Here is a 16,380-nt window from a genome sequence, read left to right as displayed (position 1 = left end):
AGGTCTAGGGTAGGGCTTGAGATCCTGGGCTTCCAATAAGCTTCCCAGTGATGCTAGTACTGCTGGTTCAGGGACACAATTTTGAACATTAAGGCTCTTCAGAACCTTCTGCCAGAGCAATCAGGGACGAAGCACTCTTTATACTAGAGCTGCTAAGTGACAGACTGTGATTCTCAGGCTGTTGGCTTTTCCAAAAGCTGCAAGGTATTTTTTCATATTTCTGTCACTCACATCTTTGTGTGTTCTCTGTCATTAGGTTATATACTCATAGAAAACGAAAGTCATATGTTTAACTTCTGTTACTCTCCACAATGCCTTTTTTTTTTTGGTGTTTTATACATAAAGATGCATAATCAATGTTCTTCAACAACCAACTTGGAAAAAAACTTGAATTCTTTAGATGAAAGAGATGGAGAAGGTATTTTAATGAAATTGTAAAGGACAGGAAGGAGGAGGATCAGCTACTAGCTATCACTATTGAGGTAAAAATAACACATCCTCAGGATATCCCTAAGATAACCTTAGATCCTAAACCCATCCAGCTATGAAAAACTGGCATCACTCATAATCCCTGAAGTAGGTCATTTTGGAGAATAACAAGCCAATACCCATGAAATGCCAAAAAGCAAGCCCCAAAAACAAGTTCAAAGAAACTAGCAGAAAAATATTATTAATCTTATTTCACATTTACTGAGTGCTTCCCAGGATATTCCTAAACCAAAAACTATGGTCTGTAACCTGGGGGTCTACAACTGACATTGTCTATTTCTTTTTAAGCCATAAAAAGGAAGTTTTATGGAAATAAAGGAGACTATAATAGAAATTTCCCAAAAGAGGATTATAAATGGCCAAAATATAGACGGAAAAAAATCAATCAAGGAAATTCATTAAATTAAAAACACAATGAGATATCATCTCACACCTGTCAGGATGGGTATTTTATCAAAAAGATAAGAGATAAGTGTGGGTGAGGATGTGGAGAGAAGAAAACCCTTGTACATTGTTGCTGGCAATATAAATTAGTACAATTGTTATAAAAAAGAGTATAGAGGTTCCTAAAAATATTAAAATTAGAGCTACCATATGAACCAGCAATTCCATTTCTGGGTATATTCCAAAGGAAATAAAGTTAATATGTTGAAAAGATATCTGTACTCCCATGTTCATTGCAGCATTATTCACAATAACTAAGATACGAAATCAACCTAAGCATCCTTAAATAGATGAATGGATAAAGAAAATGTGGTATATACGCACAGTGGAATACGGTTTAGCCTCAAACAGAAGTAAATCCTGTAATTTTTGACAACATGGACAAACCTGGAGGATATTATGCTAAGTGAAATAAGCCAGGCACAGAAAAACAAATACAACATGATCTCACTCATATGAGGAATCTAAAAAAGTTGAACTCAGAGAAGCCGAGAGTAGAATGGTAGTTATCAGGGGCTATGGTCATGTAGGGTGATTGGGGAGATGTTGGTCAAAGGATACAAAATTTCGTTTGGACGGGAGAAATTAGTTCAACATGGCGATTATATTTAATAACAATGTATTGTATACTTGAAAATTGCTAAGACTTCAAATGTTCTTTAATAAAATCCTTAAATAAGACTTTAAATGTTCTTATTACAAAAAAAGATAAGTATGTGAAGTAACATATATGTTAATCAGTTTTAGTCATTCTATAATGTGTATATATACATATCTCAAAACATTATCTTGTATACCACAAATATATACAACTTTTATTTGTTCATTTTAAAAATGTTTAAAAACACAAAACCAAACAATGCCCAGAGACTAGCTGACAGTTCTAAACTACTCTTTAAGATATTTCGGGGTGTATAATTAAGTCACTGTGATACCTTTCTGTGCATCCAGGATAAACAAGCCTAACTGTTTCACTTCCAGAAGCATCCTCCTTATGGAGAATCCCAGCTTCCTTATTGGCATGCAAGCAAATTTTTAAAGAAGAAAATAGCCTCCTCTTTTAACCAAGCCCAGTGCCCTTAGTGATCAGGCAATTATTTTCCTTCCTGAGCAAGCTGAGTTTCATCCCTACAAAAAAAAAGTCATCTATAATACTAAAAACAAATATAAAGGAAATAAATTCACCCCATCTAATAACCTAGACAGACATATACACACACCCACACACAGGTTGTTAAATACAGAAATAATGTATTGTTGATTTAAAGGGAATTAATATTCTTTAAGTACCAGACAGGTAAATGGCAGAGATGATATACAATGATGACAATTCGAAAATCTGGTAGATAGAGCTTGCAATTTTTGCCATAACAGCATCAGACTCACCTTCCCAATGTAAACAACTATGAAACTGGACAAAATACATGAAGCAGATGCTGAACAACAGACAGCTCAGGGCTGTGATACTTGGGAGAAGACAGACATATAAAAGCCACATTCATCTTGGCTTTCTGCCTGAAGATACTTTCCAGATCATAGCACAGGGAAGGGGAGCTAGAGAGAGAACAGAGGTGTCACTGGGTAGATGAAATAGAAGTCAGAATCTGGGTCTGCTGAGGCTACTGGAATTTGGGTGAAGGGGAATGGAGAGGAGGGAATCTTGTAGAGAAGGAACTCCAGAAGTCTGCATAGGGGTCTCTTGAGTATTTGGCTAAATATTAGGATGTGGGTACACAGGGTGTAATTCCACAAAGCCTAGCAAAATATAACTATTGAGGGTCTGTGAGATGAAGGGTATCTATGGGTCACATGGAACTGGGAGACACTGCAATTCCAACCAAACAGAGTGAACAGACATCAATGACTACCCAGATTATATATCTGAAGTCCAAGAACGGCCATGCCTTAGGTGTAAGGCGACTCCGTGTCAAGAAACAATGTGAATATTTTCATGTTTCTGCATGGTAAGGGCTTTCTGAGCAAAGAAAATTGGCACTTTGATTAAAGGGTGACTGAATAGATAGAAATGATAAGAGCAACGTGGACATTCAGGCCGGGCACAGTGGTTCACACCTGTAATCCCAGCACGTTGGGAGGCCGAGGCAGGCAGATCATCTCAGGTCGAGTTTGAGACCAGCACGGCCAACATGGCAAAACCCTGTCTCTACTAAAAGTAAAAAAAGTAAGTCGGGCATGGTGGCGCACACCTGTAGTCTCAGCTACTTGGGAGGCTGAGGCAGGAGACTTGCTTGAACCCTGGAGGCGCCGGTTGCAGTGAACCAAGATCGCGTCAGTGCACTCCAGCCTGGGCGACAGAGCAGTGAGACTGGGTCTCAAAGAAAAAAAAAAAGAGTAATATGGAAATTTTTCTCTAAGTACTATGTGTTTACATTTCAAAGGGTATCAAAATGTGGAGCCATTTGCTTACATTCCAAAAGATTATTGGCTAAAACACCTTTGACTTATCTCTTCATAGAGGATTTGTTTACATTAGGAAGATAAGGTCTCAGTTTCTCTCTGTGTTCTCTCTTTCTTTCCTGGAGGGGAGAAGGTGTAGTTGTGTAAGCAGCTTCTACATAAGCTTCAAGATTAATAATTTGGGGTTTCTCTCATGTACTAGAGGCCCCTCCTCATACATGCAGGTGACATATGCATTTATCACATAGCACCATGGGAAAAAAATAATGGAGCATGGGAAACTAACACAAGATATTCTGCAGGTAAATAATCAGTCTACCTTGGATACACAAATCTTGTGTTTACTGTCATTACAAAAAATATATATATACATATGTTACAGTAAGTAGCTAGCCAGGCTTGAGCGGGGCTGGAGAGGGCTCCCCAGCAACCAGAAATGTCAGGCGACCTTCAGGTGATGGTCAGGCAGTTGTTACACTGTTTCTCTAAAATAAGAATTGGTTGCAGCAGGCACCAGGGAAAGGCAATCTCCTAATAGATAGAAAAAACCCTGAAACTGATCATTAGTAGCTTCCCAATAAGATCTACTGATAATTAGTAGCTTCGCACTGGAGTTGGGCCAGTGGGTTCAAGCATGTGCATTAAGAGGCAAAATGTCAGAGTTTAACTGGTATATGACCTTCTAGGAACAGTTGACTGGTAAGGGAAGAATGCCTCAAGTGAGCATGTGTACAACTCCAGTAAACACACTGTGCATGCAGCCTCTCCCAAATGCAGGCAGGCCACTGTGCATGTGGACAGCCCACCGCAAGGGAAGAATCAGGGGAGAAGGGATGCAAGACCTGGGAAGTATGCCAACGTACAAAACTCTAAATCAAAGGCCAAACTGGGCACTTGATCTCTCAAGTTGCCCACTTGGCCCTCTTCCAAGTGTAATTTACTCCCTTTCATTACTGCCCTAAAGCTTTTTAATAAACTTTCACTCCTGCTCTAAAACTTGCCTTGGTCTCTCTTTTTGCCTTATACCCCTCAGTCAAATTCTTTCTTCTGAGGAGGCAAGAACTGAGGTTGCTGCAGACCCATACAGATTTGCCACTGGTAACAGATATAAAAACATATTACTCTAGTTCTATAAGAAGGATCACTTTAGATCTTCCTTTAAAAAAAAAAAAACTAAACTAAACTAAAAATAAACCTCAACAGGATCAACCTGATTCTCTAGCAGTTATCAAAACAAAACTCAATAATCCTTAAATCTCTCAACAGAACATCCACAATGCCCAGAATACAATAAAAATAATTGCCAGATGAGGAAGAAGCAATAAAAATTGAAACATACATTAACGAGGAAAAAAAGTCACTATAACAGTACCAGAGATGACACAAAGGTTGGAATTAGTAGATAAGAACTTTAAAACAGCTATTTTTATAGATTTTTAAAATCTATACAATCAGGTAGATATTTTTGCTTATGATAGAGGGCTATCTTACCTTTGCATCAAATGAGTTAGGAAACAGCTGAAGCAAGGTCTCTGTTTTTCTCTCCCAACTTCGAGTTGTCCCGCCTTTCTGGACCAAACCAATGTATTTCTTAAATGTATTTGATTGATGTCTCGTGCCTTCCTAAAATGTATAAACCAAGTGGCACCCCGACTACCTTGTGCACATGTTCTTGGGACCTCCTGAGGGCTGTGTCATGGGCCATGGCCACTCATATTTGGCTTAGAATAAATCTCTTCAAATATTTTACAGAGTTTGACTATTTTCATTGACACTACCTCAAATACCTTTGGAAGTATTTCTATAATATAAGTACAAGAAATGCACTAGGGGAAACTAGTTACATATCTTAAGTTTGTTTCTAAGTGGATTTTGAATTTAATCTACGTATACTTTGTTTCTGAATATTCTTTGAATTTCCGTGCCTTTGTAAAACAAAATACAAAGAAAATCATAAAACGTATGTTGGTCTCAATTTATCATACTTGTTTATTTCTGAACCTAGAAACACCACCCAATATGTAATCATGAGTAATTTTAAGGCCCTTGTCTTTAATAATATACACCAACATTTTTCCTGCAACTTTTAGAACCTTCACATGAATAAAATCCAAAGGGACCTTTGGTACATCAGTGTTTTCAAAACTGCTACCTCACTGCCATGAATAGCTATCAGCCTCTTAACTATGTGTGTGTGAACTCAGACTGACACAAGGTATGCAAGCAGCCTGCTCCCAGGCCTTAGATTAATTTTAGTTCAAGAAGCCTTTTTGTTTTTTAGAAAAACTCTCTCTCACACACACACACACACACACACACACACACCCTTTACAGTAATGAAAATGGTGCCTTACAATTATAGAAGAGTATCTGGAAAATTTCCTGTGAGTTTGCAATCATATATATATTTATAAGTTGGTTGAGAAGGTACAGGTAAAAAACCCTCCAATTGACTCATAATGTCCATTAAAGAAAGGCAATCTTTTAGTAGAAAACAATTACAATTTTGGAAAGATTAATTTCAACAACATTTTATAAAATGGAGTTGGAGAGCATACATGGTATCACTCCCCACTTTACAATGTTATAAATAAAATCCATGAGAGTATCTGTATGTATTTTTGTACTTACAGAATTAATGCTTTAAATGGTTATAGGTGCTGATATAAGGAAGATAATTAAAGAAGGTATGTAATAATAATTTAAAAAGTGACTGCTATACATTAGGTTTTTTTGCTTTTTCTCTGCTTCAAAGGTAATGCAAAAGGAATACAACAAATATAATATAGGGTCCCCAGTTTCCCCATTACCTTGTACATTGGTCCCCTTTTCTTTTCTTTTCTTTTTTTTTTTTTTTTTTACTGTCTACTACCCCTGCCCCACGAACTCTGACTCTTCAGTAAATTGTAAGGCTTGCGGAAAAATCGTCCTCAGAAACTATCATTCGGATGTTTATTGGGACCTCACGCAAGAGGCATGAAAACAGGAAAACCCTCAACAGTGAGGGGTGGTTAAATCCAAAAACTGCCGCTTAAGATAAAATCACAAGGTCACATACTCAACTTTTCAACAGCCTATACAAACTCTGACTCTGTTTCAGTCACAGAGTCACCTGGTTTTCAGGGGCCCCCTAATAATACATCCGAATGAAGCCTTTAACCTCTGTTCCTGTCATTTATATAATTTCAAGATGGCAGTAAACTCTACACGCAATTTAGTAAATTAGAAGATATAAAGCAAATGTATTCTGTTCATTTTAAATGCTAGTTTAAAGCAAATAAACTTATAAAATTTACAACTGTGCAAAATGCTGTAAAGATGTGTATGGCATATAAAGAAATTGATTTCTAATGCTCATTTACCTCTACAGAAACATTAATAGAATAATCTTACAAGTGTAAACGGCAGTAATGCTGGTTCCCTTAAATCAGAAGAAAATCTCCAATGTCTTCAATCATACTGCCACTTGACAAGAGTACGTGGTGTTAATATCCTGCCTATATAGTCAATAATCTGTCTAGCATGACATCAGCAAATACATTTGAACTAATAGAAATAAGAAGTCATTTTGACTATAATACAAAAATAAAACAATAAAACAAAATAAAAATTAACTAAACTGAGTAATCCTTAACTTGTGTAAAAAAATTAAAATAAGACTTTATATTAGAGTATAAAGCATTACAACCAGAACACAATCATCTATAACAAACTGAATGTCCTAAGAACAATGAGGAAAATAAAGTTAGTTCATTTTAAACATACTTCTATTTTATAACATTTTAGAATAATTTTTGCTTTTGATCTCTAAAAGGAAAAACAGCACTTTAATAAAGTAGCATTGAAATAAGATCAATGAAAAACTATAGAAAAATTATTTTAGTATAAGTGCTATGTTTCAAATAAAATAAATTTCGACCCAATAATTACATCAGCCCTGAGGATGGTCAAACAAATTGATCTTACCTCAACGTCTATTTTTCTGAAGTGGTAGAACATATCTGTCATTAGTTGTGAATATCTCTTTTCACCTATTTTCTAACTGAAAGAATTCAAAAGCTGTAGCTAGGCCCTACAGTCAGACCTACTAAGGCACTACATGCCACCTTACCATACTCGGAGGGGTTTACTCACAAAGAAGGAATAAAGCAGCATGGATGAAAACAAATGCCCCTATTTTTAAATCTTGTTTTTGTGCCCATTACATTATGCCCACCACATTTAGAAAAATGCAATTAAATGTTTGTCTGAAGGTGAATCACACATCAACCACTTGGTAAACCCCTCAAGAGGAGTTCAGTAGATAAATGGGTACTGATAATGAAATTTCCTTGACAAGCATGTAGTCATTTCTCAAATTTAAAACTTAGCAGATGGTCAGAAAATATCTGTCAATAGTTGATTTCCTCTGTTTAACTCAGTAAGAAGATTTGCATATCATTGATTATCTGTTAACAAAGGAAAAGTAAAGGCATTCTAACAGTATGCTGCATACTAGAACGAAGGGAAATGAATTTCCGTCAAGCCAAAATAACAGAAGTGACACGTGCAATCCTGGAAGGTACAGGAGTAAAACCTTATATCTCATCTACAGGAATACTATCTAACAACTTGAGCTCATAAAAAATATCCATATATTCTGAAGGTCAGTGAAATAATTTCCTCCTTAAAATATCAACTAGTACTAAATCAGACACCTGCAGGGCAGTTTAAGTTTTCCTAAATAGAAATAGATTCTTTTCTAGAAATATAATTGATATAGGGTGATTTATCAAGTTGAAATATAGCTTAAGAAAAATGCAAAGAGAATGATTTCCTGATAAAGGTAAAATTATACACCATTTTCAGCAAAATTTTGAAAATAGCCTAGAGGATTATCTTGACTTGGAGAATAGTGAAGAAGGAAAAGTCACACCCCAAAGCGTGTGCTTCAGTGACCTTTAACCATACTATATGTACTAACAAAGGTCATTAGAGAACTTAAAACAGCATTCCTTCCTCAAAACAAAAAAAAAAAAAGAGAAAGAAACCTAGTTTAAAATTTTCAGTGACATCATAAAGAAAAAGCTGAGTCCAAACAACATTGTCTTACTAAAGTAAGAAAAGAGGTATGAGAGGTCACCCTGGCAGAGAATTTTATCAGTGACATAGGTTGGAAATTCCAGTACAAGGTGACAATAAAAAGCAACACTATTTTTGTCAGTTTTATTGTTTTTAAATGCCTTACAGAAAATGAACCTCCTTAATGTCTATATCCTGGGGCACACCACACCCACCACCCTACCCCTGATACACCCCACTGCATAAATAAAAGGTTTAGTTTCTCTAGAAATTATGGGCAAGATCCTTACTGACAAATCAGTAAACTAACCTGGAATCCCAAAACAACTGCCAAGAGAACTTTGATTTGCTTATGGCTTTAAACCTCACAGGTCCACGCATTAAACACAGACTAAATGACCTAGTAATAACATAAAAAAGGACATACCAGAGTTCTTAGATCACACAGAAAACTATTTCCGTTTGAGGAATTAAATTCTTCTTATAAATCTTTTTTTTTTTTTTTTTTTTTTTGAGATGGAGTCTCGCTTTGTTGCCCAGGCTGGAGTGCAGTGGCGCGATCTCAGCTCCCTGCAACCTCCGCCTCCTGGGTTCACATCATTCTCCTGCCTCAACCTCCCAAGTAGCTGGGACTACAGGCGCCCGCCACCACACCCAGATAATTTTCTTTTTGTATTTTTAGTAGAGACGGAGTTTCACCCTGTTAGCCAGGATGGTCTCGATCTCCTGACCTCGTGATCCACCCACCTCGGCCTCCCAAAGTGCTGGGATTACAGGTGTGAGCCACCGTGCCCGGCCTCTCCTTATAAATCTTTTAAATATAGCTAGTAACACCTGTACTAAGAACACATACATGCTAGATGCTGAAGAGGGTGTAGTGAGCAGTATAGACATATTCTTCTGTCTTTGTCAAGTTTACAGTCTAACAGAAGGGACAATATAAAATGAAAGTACAATAAACTCTAACACTGCAATAATAGTGGAAATATAGGAAGCTATAAATGCATGTAGCAAGATCTCACAGAATTTTTCAAATTTTTTCATCTAACCCACAGTAAGAAACATTATTTACATTGTAACCCAGTTTCCACATTGTCTATAGTAAAATAACATACATACATATGCATACATAGACATACCCATATATAATTAAAACTGGAAAATTTTTATGAAACAGTGTATGCTCTTAAAATGTGTGACAAATTCTGATATTTTCATTCCATTTTAATTTACCTGGTTTTAAATCACTAAATTGACCTTAGGATCCCTATATGGGTTTTGACCTGAAGTTAAAAAACACAGACCATTGGTATTTTTAAGTCAGCTGCATTTTTAAAATAAAGGTACAAATTCCTGAGCCCTACTTTTAAGTTTACTACTGAATTAGGGTCCATGATAGATAGGTCCCAGAAAGCTGGGACTGTAAAACCTGGCAACTCTATTGTGCCAGGATATAGAAGAACAATTGTGCCTTGAATATATACTGTAGCTATCACTACAGGTTATCTGACAGCCCAGCTATCTGAGATATCTGTATCTTGAGTAAAGTTCACAGAAATGTTTTCAAAGTTGCTCTCTCTGATTTTTCCCTCCTCAGATCTAATATATTCGTTATACCACCTCCTGGACCACAAGCGTCAACAAAAACAGAGCCGGAAATGCACTGTGCCTCAAAAGCAGATCTGCTGGAAACACTAGAGGATGGTATACTGTGAAAGCTATATAAAAACACAGAGAAAGCAATCACAGAGAGAATAAAAGCCTCAAAATTGTTGGCTGACTTCTATCTTTATTTTCTTGAGAAATCACACTTTTTTAAAAAGTTATAAATATTAATCTCATTAATCTTAACTTTATTTTGCTGGGTGAGCGGAACTCCTTTCCAGGTTGGGAAGAAAGTTTTCCAGATACAGGCAACCAACACCAACTTCCTACAGAGCTAGGTGTTTAGGAGTTCAGAAATTCAGATATCCTGGGGACCTGGGAACATCATAACCCCTATATAACCAAATTTACATCTCTTTTTAAATTACTCCCCATAAACAAGAAGCAAAAGAAGTAATGAGTTCCGCCACAGGTGGGGGGAATCTATAAGTTTGTAGTATCTTAAACAGAGAATATTTCACATATTGTAAAAATGAGAGACTATCTCTTCTCCAAAGAGTTGTTCATGATTTTTAGGAAGAAATTCCCTTAAAAAAAAATGAGTGACCCTTCCATCGCCATTGAAAAGAAATTCTACCTCCCCAACAAGATAGAATGGCACCTGGAATGTCGCATTCAAAATACACTAAGAAGAATATGAAAAGTCTATCAAAAAACTTTAATATTTTTTTCCCACAGAAGAGAAAAAAGAGAAAGAGTAACAGTATTTTCTTTAAAATAATGTTTATTTGCAAAGCTCACTGTCTTTAGATAATTTCTATCTTTTAGAGACGTAGTACAGGATGATTGGGTTAAAACAAGTCTGATGGCAGATATGCAAAAAACATGCCAGCAGACAACACACAAAAATTAAACTGGTTTTTAATACACAAGCATAGACCTGGAGTTCAGAAAAAGATACGCTCTAAATCTTTTTATATATATTTTTTACCCTCTTATAAAAGCAGATTCAAAGAACAGCCTTAAAGTGAAACTAAAGAACGGGGGGGGGGGGGCCATTAAAAAGCCCAGTTCAAACTAAGTGGCTCCTGGGAAGGAGGAGAAGGAAAGAATTAGAGAAAAAGTAGGGGCCCTTTTGCATTGAAAAGTCTTACTCTATGTCTCAGCTCCAATTCTAAATGAGACATCATCTCAATATAAAGGATAATATGCTTCAAATCGTTAGAAAACTAAATGTATACATTTCTATATTCTAATCCACTGTCTCTTAGCAGCATTAATTTTAAGTAGAGATACTAAGCTAGAAGGCAGTTTGGCCTAATTAGCAAGTGGCTCAGTGACAAATATAGCCTGCTGTATTAAAATTGCTTAGTAGCTATACAAATTGTAGCTGATAATTTATGAAAGAAATTCTAATTCAACTGACCAGTGCTGTGAATGTCAAACAAAGGACAGCAAAATATATGTTGAAATTTCCATGTACTCATGTTTTACAAAAGGACAACTCTAAAGCATAATTAAATCAAAAGCACATGCTATATTAATTTCATCATCTTAGCATTACAGGCAAGAATACACACAAGAGCTTTGCTTTTCCACAAAGAACTTTGTCTTATCATTTTCTAATTTAAAATCTTCCATGCTAGTAAAATTCTCCAAGGTATTTCCAATCTTAATCTAAAGTGCTAGAATCCATACAATCAAGTTATAATAAATGACAACTTGAGAGTTTCCACTTACCTAGATATATTGTTGAAGCTGAGAAAGAGATGTTGGAGGCAGGGCAAATTATCCACATCTCTCTGGAAGAAAACAGAAAGCAAAAATTAATCAGACGAAAGAAAAAAATACTATAAATATCTTCTTGCTAAGCTATTGAAATATATAATCATTTCTATTTACTGCAACATTGCTACCTCACTGATTTCTACTGGTCAGTGAGCTCCATTCTCCTCCACTGCAGATTAAATGGGAGGGTTTCAGTACATCCGCAGAACAAGCTGCACCACTCGCAAGGTAAAAAGCACTGAGGAGACAGGGAGAGATGCTGCTGCTAGCCTCTTTAAGCATGTTTTTGGGAAAGATGCCAAAATGCTACTTCAGCATTTCAACTGTAGCACAAATACAGTATGATCAAACATTTGTTAAAAAATCACTGTTAAAAAGAAGCCATTCAAAAGCCTTAACATTTAAATTTATACAGTTAGCCTTCTAAACAATAGTGAGAATTTTAAAGCTATTTAACTCACTATTCTGAAAACCTTGGAAATAAACCATCAGTTACAAATGAACCAATACATTAATGATTCTCCCATAAAACTAAAAGCAAATAATGGTAAGTGTCACTGAAGGGCACTGTAAGGGCAATTTCTCATCCAAGCTCATATCAGAGGTTCTTACAATAGGAAATCTACCCTGTTATATTTATGTACACCACTCCAAAAACACACCACTGCTGTTTAAATACAGTTAACCTTAACAAATATTGAATTGTTTAGGACCAAATTATTTAAAAAAAAACACACAAATAAAAAATAAGTAAAAGCTACCTAATCATGAAAAGACATAAACCTTCTGAAAAGATTTATATATAATGGAGTAACAGAATCTTACAGAAGCTTCATAATTACCAAGTCTACAACCTTATTATTCGCCTAGAAAAGTGACCAATTGAGGTTATTGCAGGGGGAGAATAAGGGTGTGGTGGGAAGGTGGCCCAGGAGTACATACAGTCAGTCCCTAGAGGCTGAGACAGGGAAAGATTCCAGTTACCCTGACTTCCAGTGCTGTGCTCCTCAAAGTATTACATACTGCCATGTCTCATATAAAATGTTTTTCAAAGGCAGCATCATTTGCAGTAATTCTCAGTTATATTAATTTGAATAATACAAAAATAAGTATATTTGACATGTTATTGTGATCAATATTTAAACCTAAATCAAAACTTGTTTCACTGTTTCCATAAATCATCGTCTTTCTTTCTCCCCCTCCTTTTCTTCCCTCCATTTGAAAACTACCATTTCTAAGACCTGAGTAAGAGTTTAGGCAAGTGCATTAAAATAATTGACAAACCTAGCTTTTCCCAAAATGCTGTATTTTTTTGTTATTAAAAGAAAATATAAAAGTGATAGAATTATGACAGAACCACTTTTTAATGGTTTTTCAGAGAGCAAAGGAAAAATGAAGCTGCCTTGTTTTTCTACCTTCCCTATGTACTATTCTCCAAACTTCTCTCAACCCTTTAGACCCTAAACTGTAAAATCAATACAATAGTCCATGATCAAAACACTGGCTATGTACACCATTCGTTTGACATTATCATTCTCAGGCCCACTCCCACAAAGCCTATTCTGCAGATGTGAGATAATGATTTTTAGAGCTTTTCATGGCCAAGGAGTAAGTCTATGGAAACAGAAGGGCAGCCAAATTTCCCTCAGTAGGTGATATAGTTCAAATGCTGGCAAACTTTTAAAATCATCTCTTTCAGCTAATTCTCTCTGATATTCCCACAAATGGAGGAGGAGTGATAGACTAGTGGTATAGGGCTCATTTCACTCCAGGGCCCTAGTTTCCAAAGGAAATGGCAGCCTACTGTCTATCTGGTCTCTAGAAACATGAAGTCACAGCCAGACTGAAAACCCTCTGTAATCCTAGGTAAATCTCTTCTCCCAAATTCTTCCTGGAATCTACCTGATATATTTCTAGGCTCAAATCATTGTTACTGGCACTCAACCTGGAGAAACGGAGAGGCAGCAGCTTTTAAAAATACATTTTAAATCCTTTGAATCAAGGCATCTCATTTAAAAAATACATTTGTCCCTTTGAGCTCCAGCATGCCATCTTCAGAGATTATAAACACCTTCTAAGACATAACTTTTGTCAATTAAAATATAAAACTCAAATTCCATCAGGATATAATTTGTGAAAAAAGTTTTTTAAGTTTGATAAAATTACAATATAATTATTTAATCTTTGTTTATGAGAGAAAATTTTACCACAAGTCTTTATCAAATTTTCAAAATCATTAAATGTCATTGCCTAGTAGAGTTATCAAAAATATAAAAATATTCACAAGTTGAAACATTAAAATACAGAATTCAATTCTGTATATCCTCATAATCACTTACATAGATAGTTTTCCAGAACTTTAAAAAGCAAATAATTACCCACAATCATTTTTTGTTGTTTCACATTTCATTTCTGTAAGAAAACGTTCATTTTCTCCAAATTTTTAGCAATTCTGTGATACACTTTTGTAATGAAACTCTAGCATTATAATAGACAAAAAGAAAACACCATATTTACCATATCAATTATCTATGTATGCATTATTTACAGAAGAAAGACCCGTTAAAAACTACTAGGGGATGGCTCCTCCAATATGAGAGAGTAAACAAAAGATGGGATATATATAAGATCGAGGGAGTACAATTCATCATCCGGGAAGGGCAAAGAGAAATCCAATGATGAAATCTGTATAGCAGGGCTAAATGCAAGCAGGCTACATTAGACAGAGGACAGGAGGCTCTAGAAGGGTATCTCCAAGGGGTAAAAATGAAACATAGATCACCTGAAGTCTCTGCCCACACAGAGAGGAATTTTAGGGTTCTGTTGAAGATTTTGGACATTAATTAATGATAGTTAAGCCCTAAATTGAGACAGTTATTAATCTCAGGGAAAACAAAAGTTTAACATCATGGTCCAAGACTCACTTTGAAAACCTCACCTTGCTTTGTCAACCATCCTAATCTATTCTATCATAAATCTATCCATTTTCATTAAGCTCCTGCACTGAAAGACCTACCCTAAACCAAAACCCAGAGAAATTTCAAACTAAATCTCCTGTCTTTGCCTTTGAAGATACAGCCAAGGCTATGTCAAGGCAGTGTGCTTTTACTTGCCAGTAATAAATTCTCCTTTGCTTTATCAACTAATCATTCTGGTGGTACTCTGCAGGAGCCAGCACTCAATCTGCTTACCTAAAAATTATTTTGGAATGACAGGGAAAGTGGAAATGGGGGTTAGGGATAATGTAAGAAAGCTAAATTCTCAACTCTTTAAGAAAAAGTATTTATTTTACTGTCAAGCATTAAATACCCCTAACATTTCTTTTCTGGAGGTAACTATTTCAGCATCAGAGAAACTATAACAAAGCAGCCAGAATGTTAACATACCTAAGATGAGAGGGAAAAAAATGAAATAAAATGTTTACATGTAGGGAAATATTTATAGCTCATCTGTTATTAATTTCTTCATTATCTTAAATGTATTACTTTTAATAGAACATAATACTGAAAATAATATTCAAAACCTGTTTGAAGTAAAATTAAAAACTATTTCATGTATTTGGAAAATATAATCCTTTGAAAAATAGACAAAATTATTTACCACAAGATTATCTGAGAGGATTATAATTCTTTATTTTTCAAAAGAATACCGACTTGTTTTCTGAGAAAAATGCTTGTCCTACTCTGCTCAGGCACTGTTGTCCATATCCCTAAACTGCATAAAAGAACTAAATGGCCAGGTGCGGTGGCTCGCATCTGTAATCCCAGCACTTTGGGAGGCTGGGGCAGGTGGATCACCTGAGGTAAGGATTTCGAGACCAACCTGACCAATATGGTGAAACCCCATCTCTACTAAAAATACAAAAATTAGCCAGGCACGGTGGCGTGTGCCTGTAGTCCCAGCTACTCAGGAGGCTGAGACAGGAGAATTGTTTGAACCCGGGAGGCGGAGGTTGCAGTTAGCTGAGATCGCACCTCTGTACTCCAGCCTGGGCGACAGAGCAAGACTCCATCTCAAAAAAAAAAAAAAAAAAGAATTAAATGATTCAGCAATCTGACCACGTGGGGGAACATCTATCACTGGAGCTATTTTTAGAGCAGCTTCCTCTAGAGGAATAAGGAAGAAGAAAGGTGAACAGATAAGGATTTTGACATGCACCATGTAGGGCAAAGATGACTATAATAAAATCACAGCTACCCTCATTTTTACTATGTAGGCTTTCATATGAAACAAGTTAAAGTAAAAATATACAGGAGATTGTTCTAACTTTGAGAGCTGTAAACAGATCCATTCACAAAGCATCAAACAAGCTTGGAAACAAAAAACAACAAAGTATTCCTTTTTATAAGAAGACTTATTAAATTAATTCCAGAATAACTACTTGCTTCACCCATCACTTTGTGACACAGACACATATTATATGAGGACTAATAGCTGCAAGCCATCATATGAAAACTCTAATCATATATATAAATGCCAATGAAAAAAGTCCATTACTTGGCTCTGTTATCCAAAGGCATTAATGTGCTTATCCAGTTTTTGTGCTTGTTTACTACCCATTACACAGCAATAGAT

The 16,380-nt window shown here is 35.9% G+C and overlaps 1 protein-coding gene across 13 annotated transcripts in view; it reads right to left on the bottom strand.

Annotated features, from left to right (window-relative positions):
* Positions 1-16,380, bottom strand: part of LRRC49 (leucine rich repeat containing 49) — a 170,041-nt gene that overhangs the window by 113,503 nt on the left and 40,158 nt on the right. For 11 of the 13 annotated variants that reach the window (XM_005559947.5, XM_005559950.5, XM_065548128.2 and 8 more), the window contains one exon: positions 11,758-11,819. In XM_005559947.5, coding sequence (XP_005560004.1) covers positions 11,758-11,819 — 62 coding nt within the window. Of the gene's footprint in view, positions 1-11,757; positions 11,820-11,919; positions 12,054-16,380 lie in introns of those variants that run through there. The other 2 variants (XM_065548129.2, XM_045395679.3) reach the window with 2 other exon arrangements.

The sequence above is a fragment of the Macaca fascicularis genome, chromosome 7 (genome assembly GCF_037993035.2).
Source record: "Macaca fascicularis isolate 582-1 chromosome 7, T2T-MFA8v1.1".
Taxonomy (NCBI): Eukaryota; Metazoa; Chordata; class Mammalia; order Primates; family Cercopithecidae; genus Macaca; species Macaca fascicularis.
Note: the sequence above shows the minus strand (reverse complement) of the source record. Positions and strands in the feature narration are given on the sequence as shown.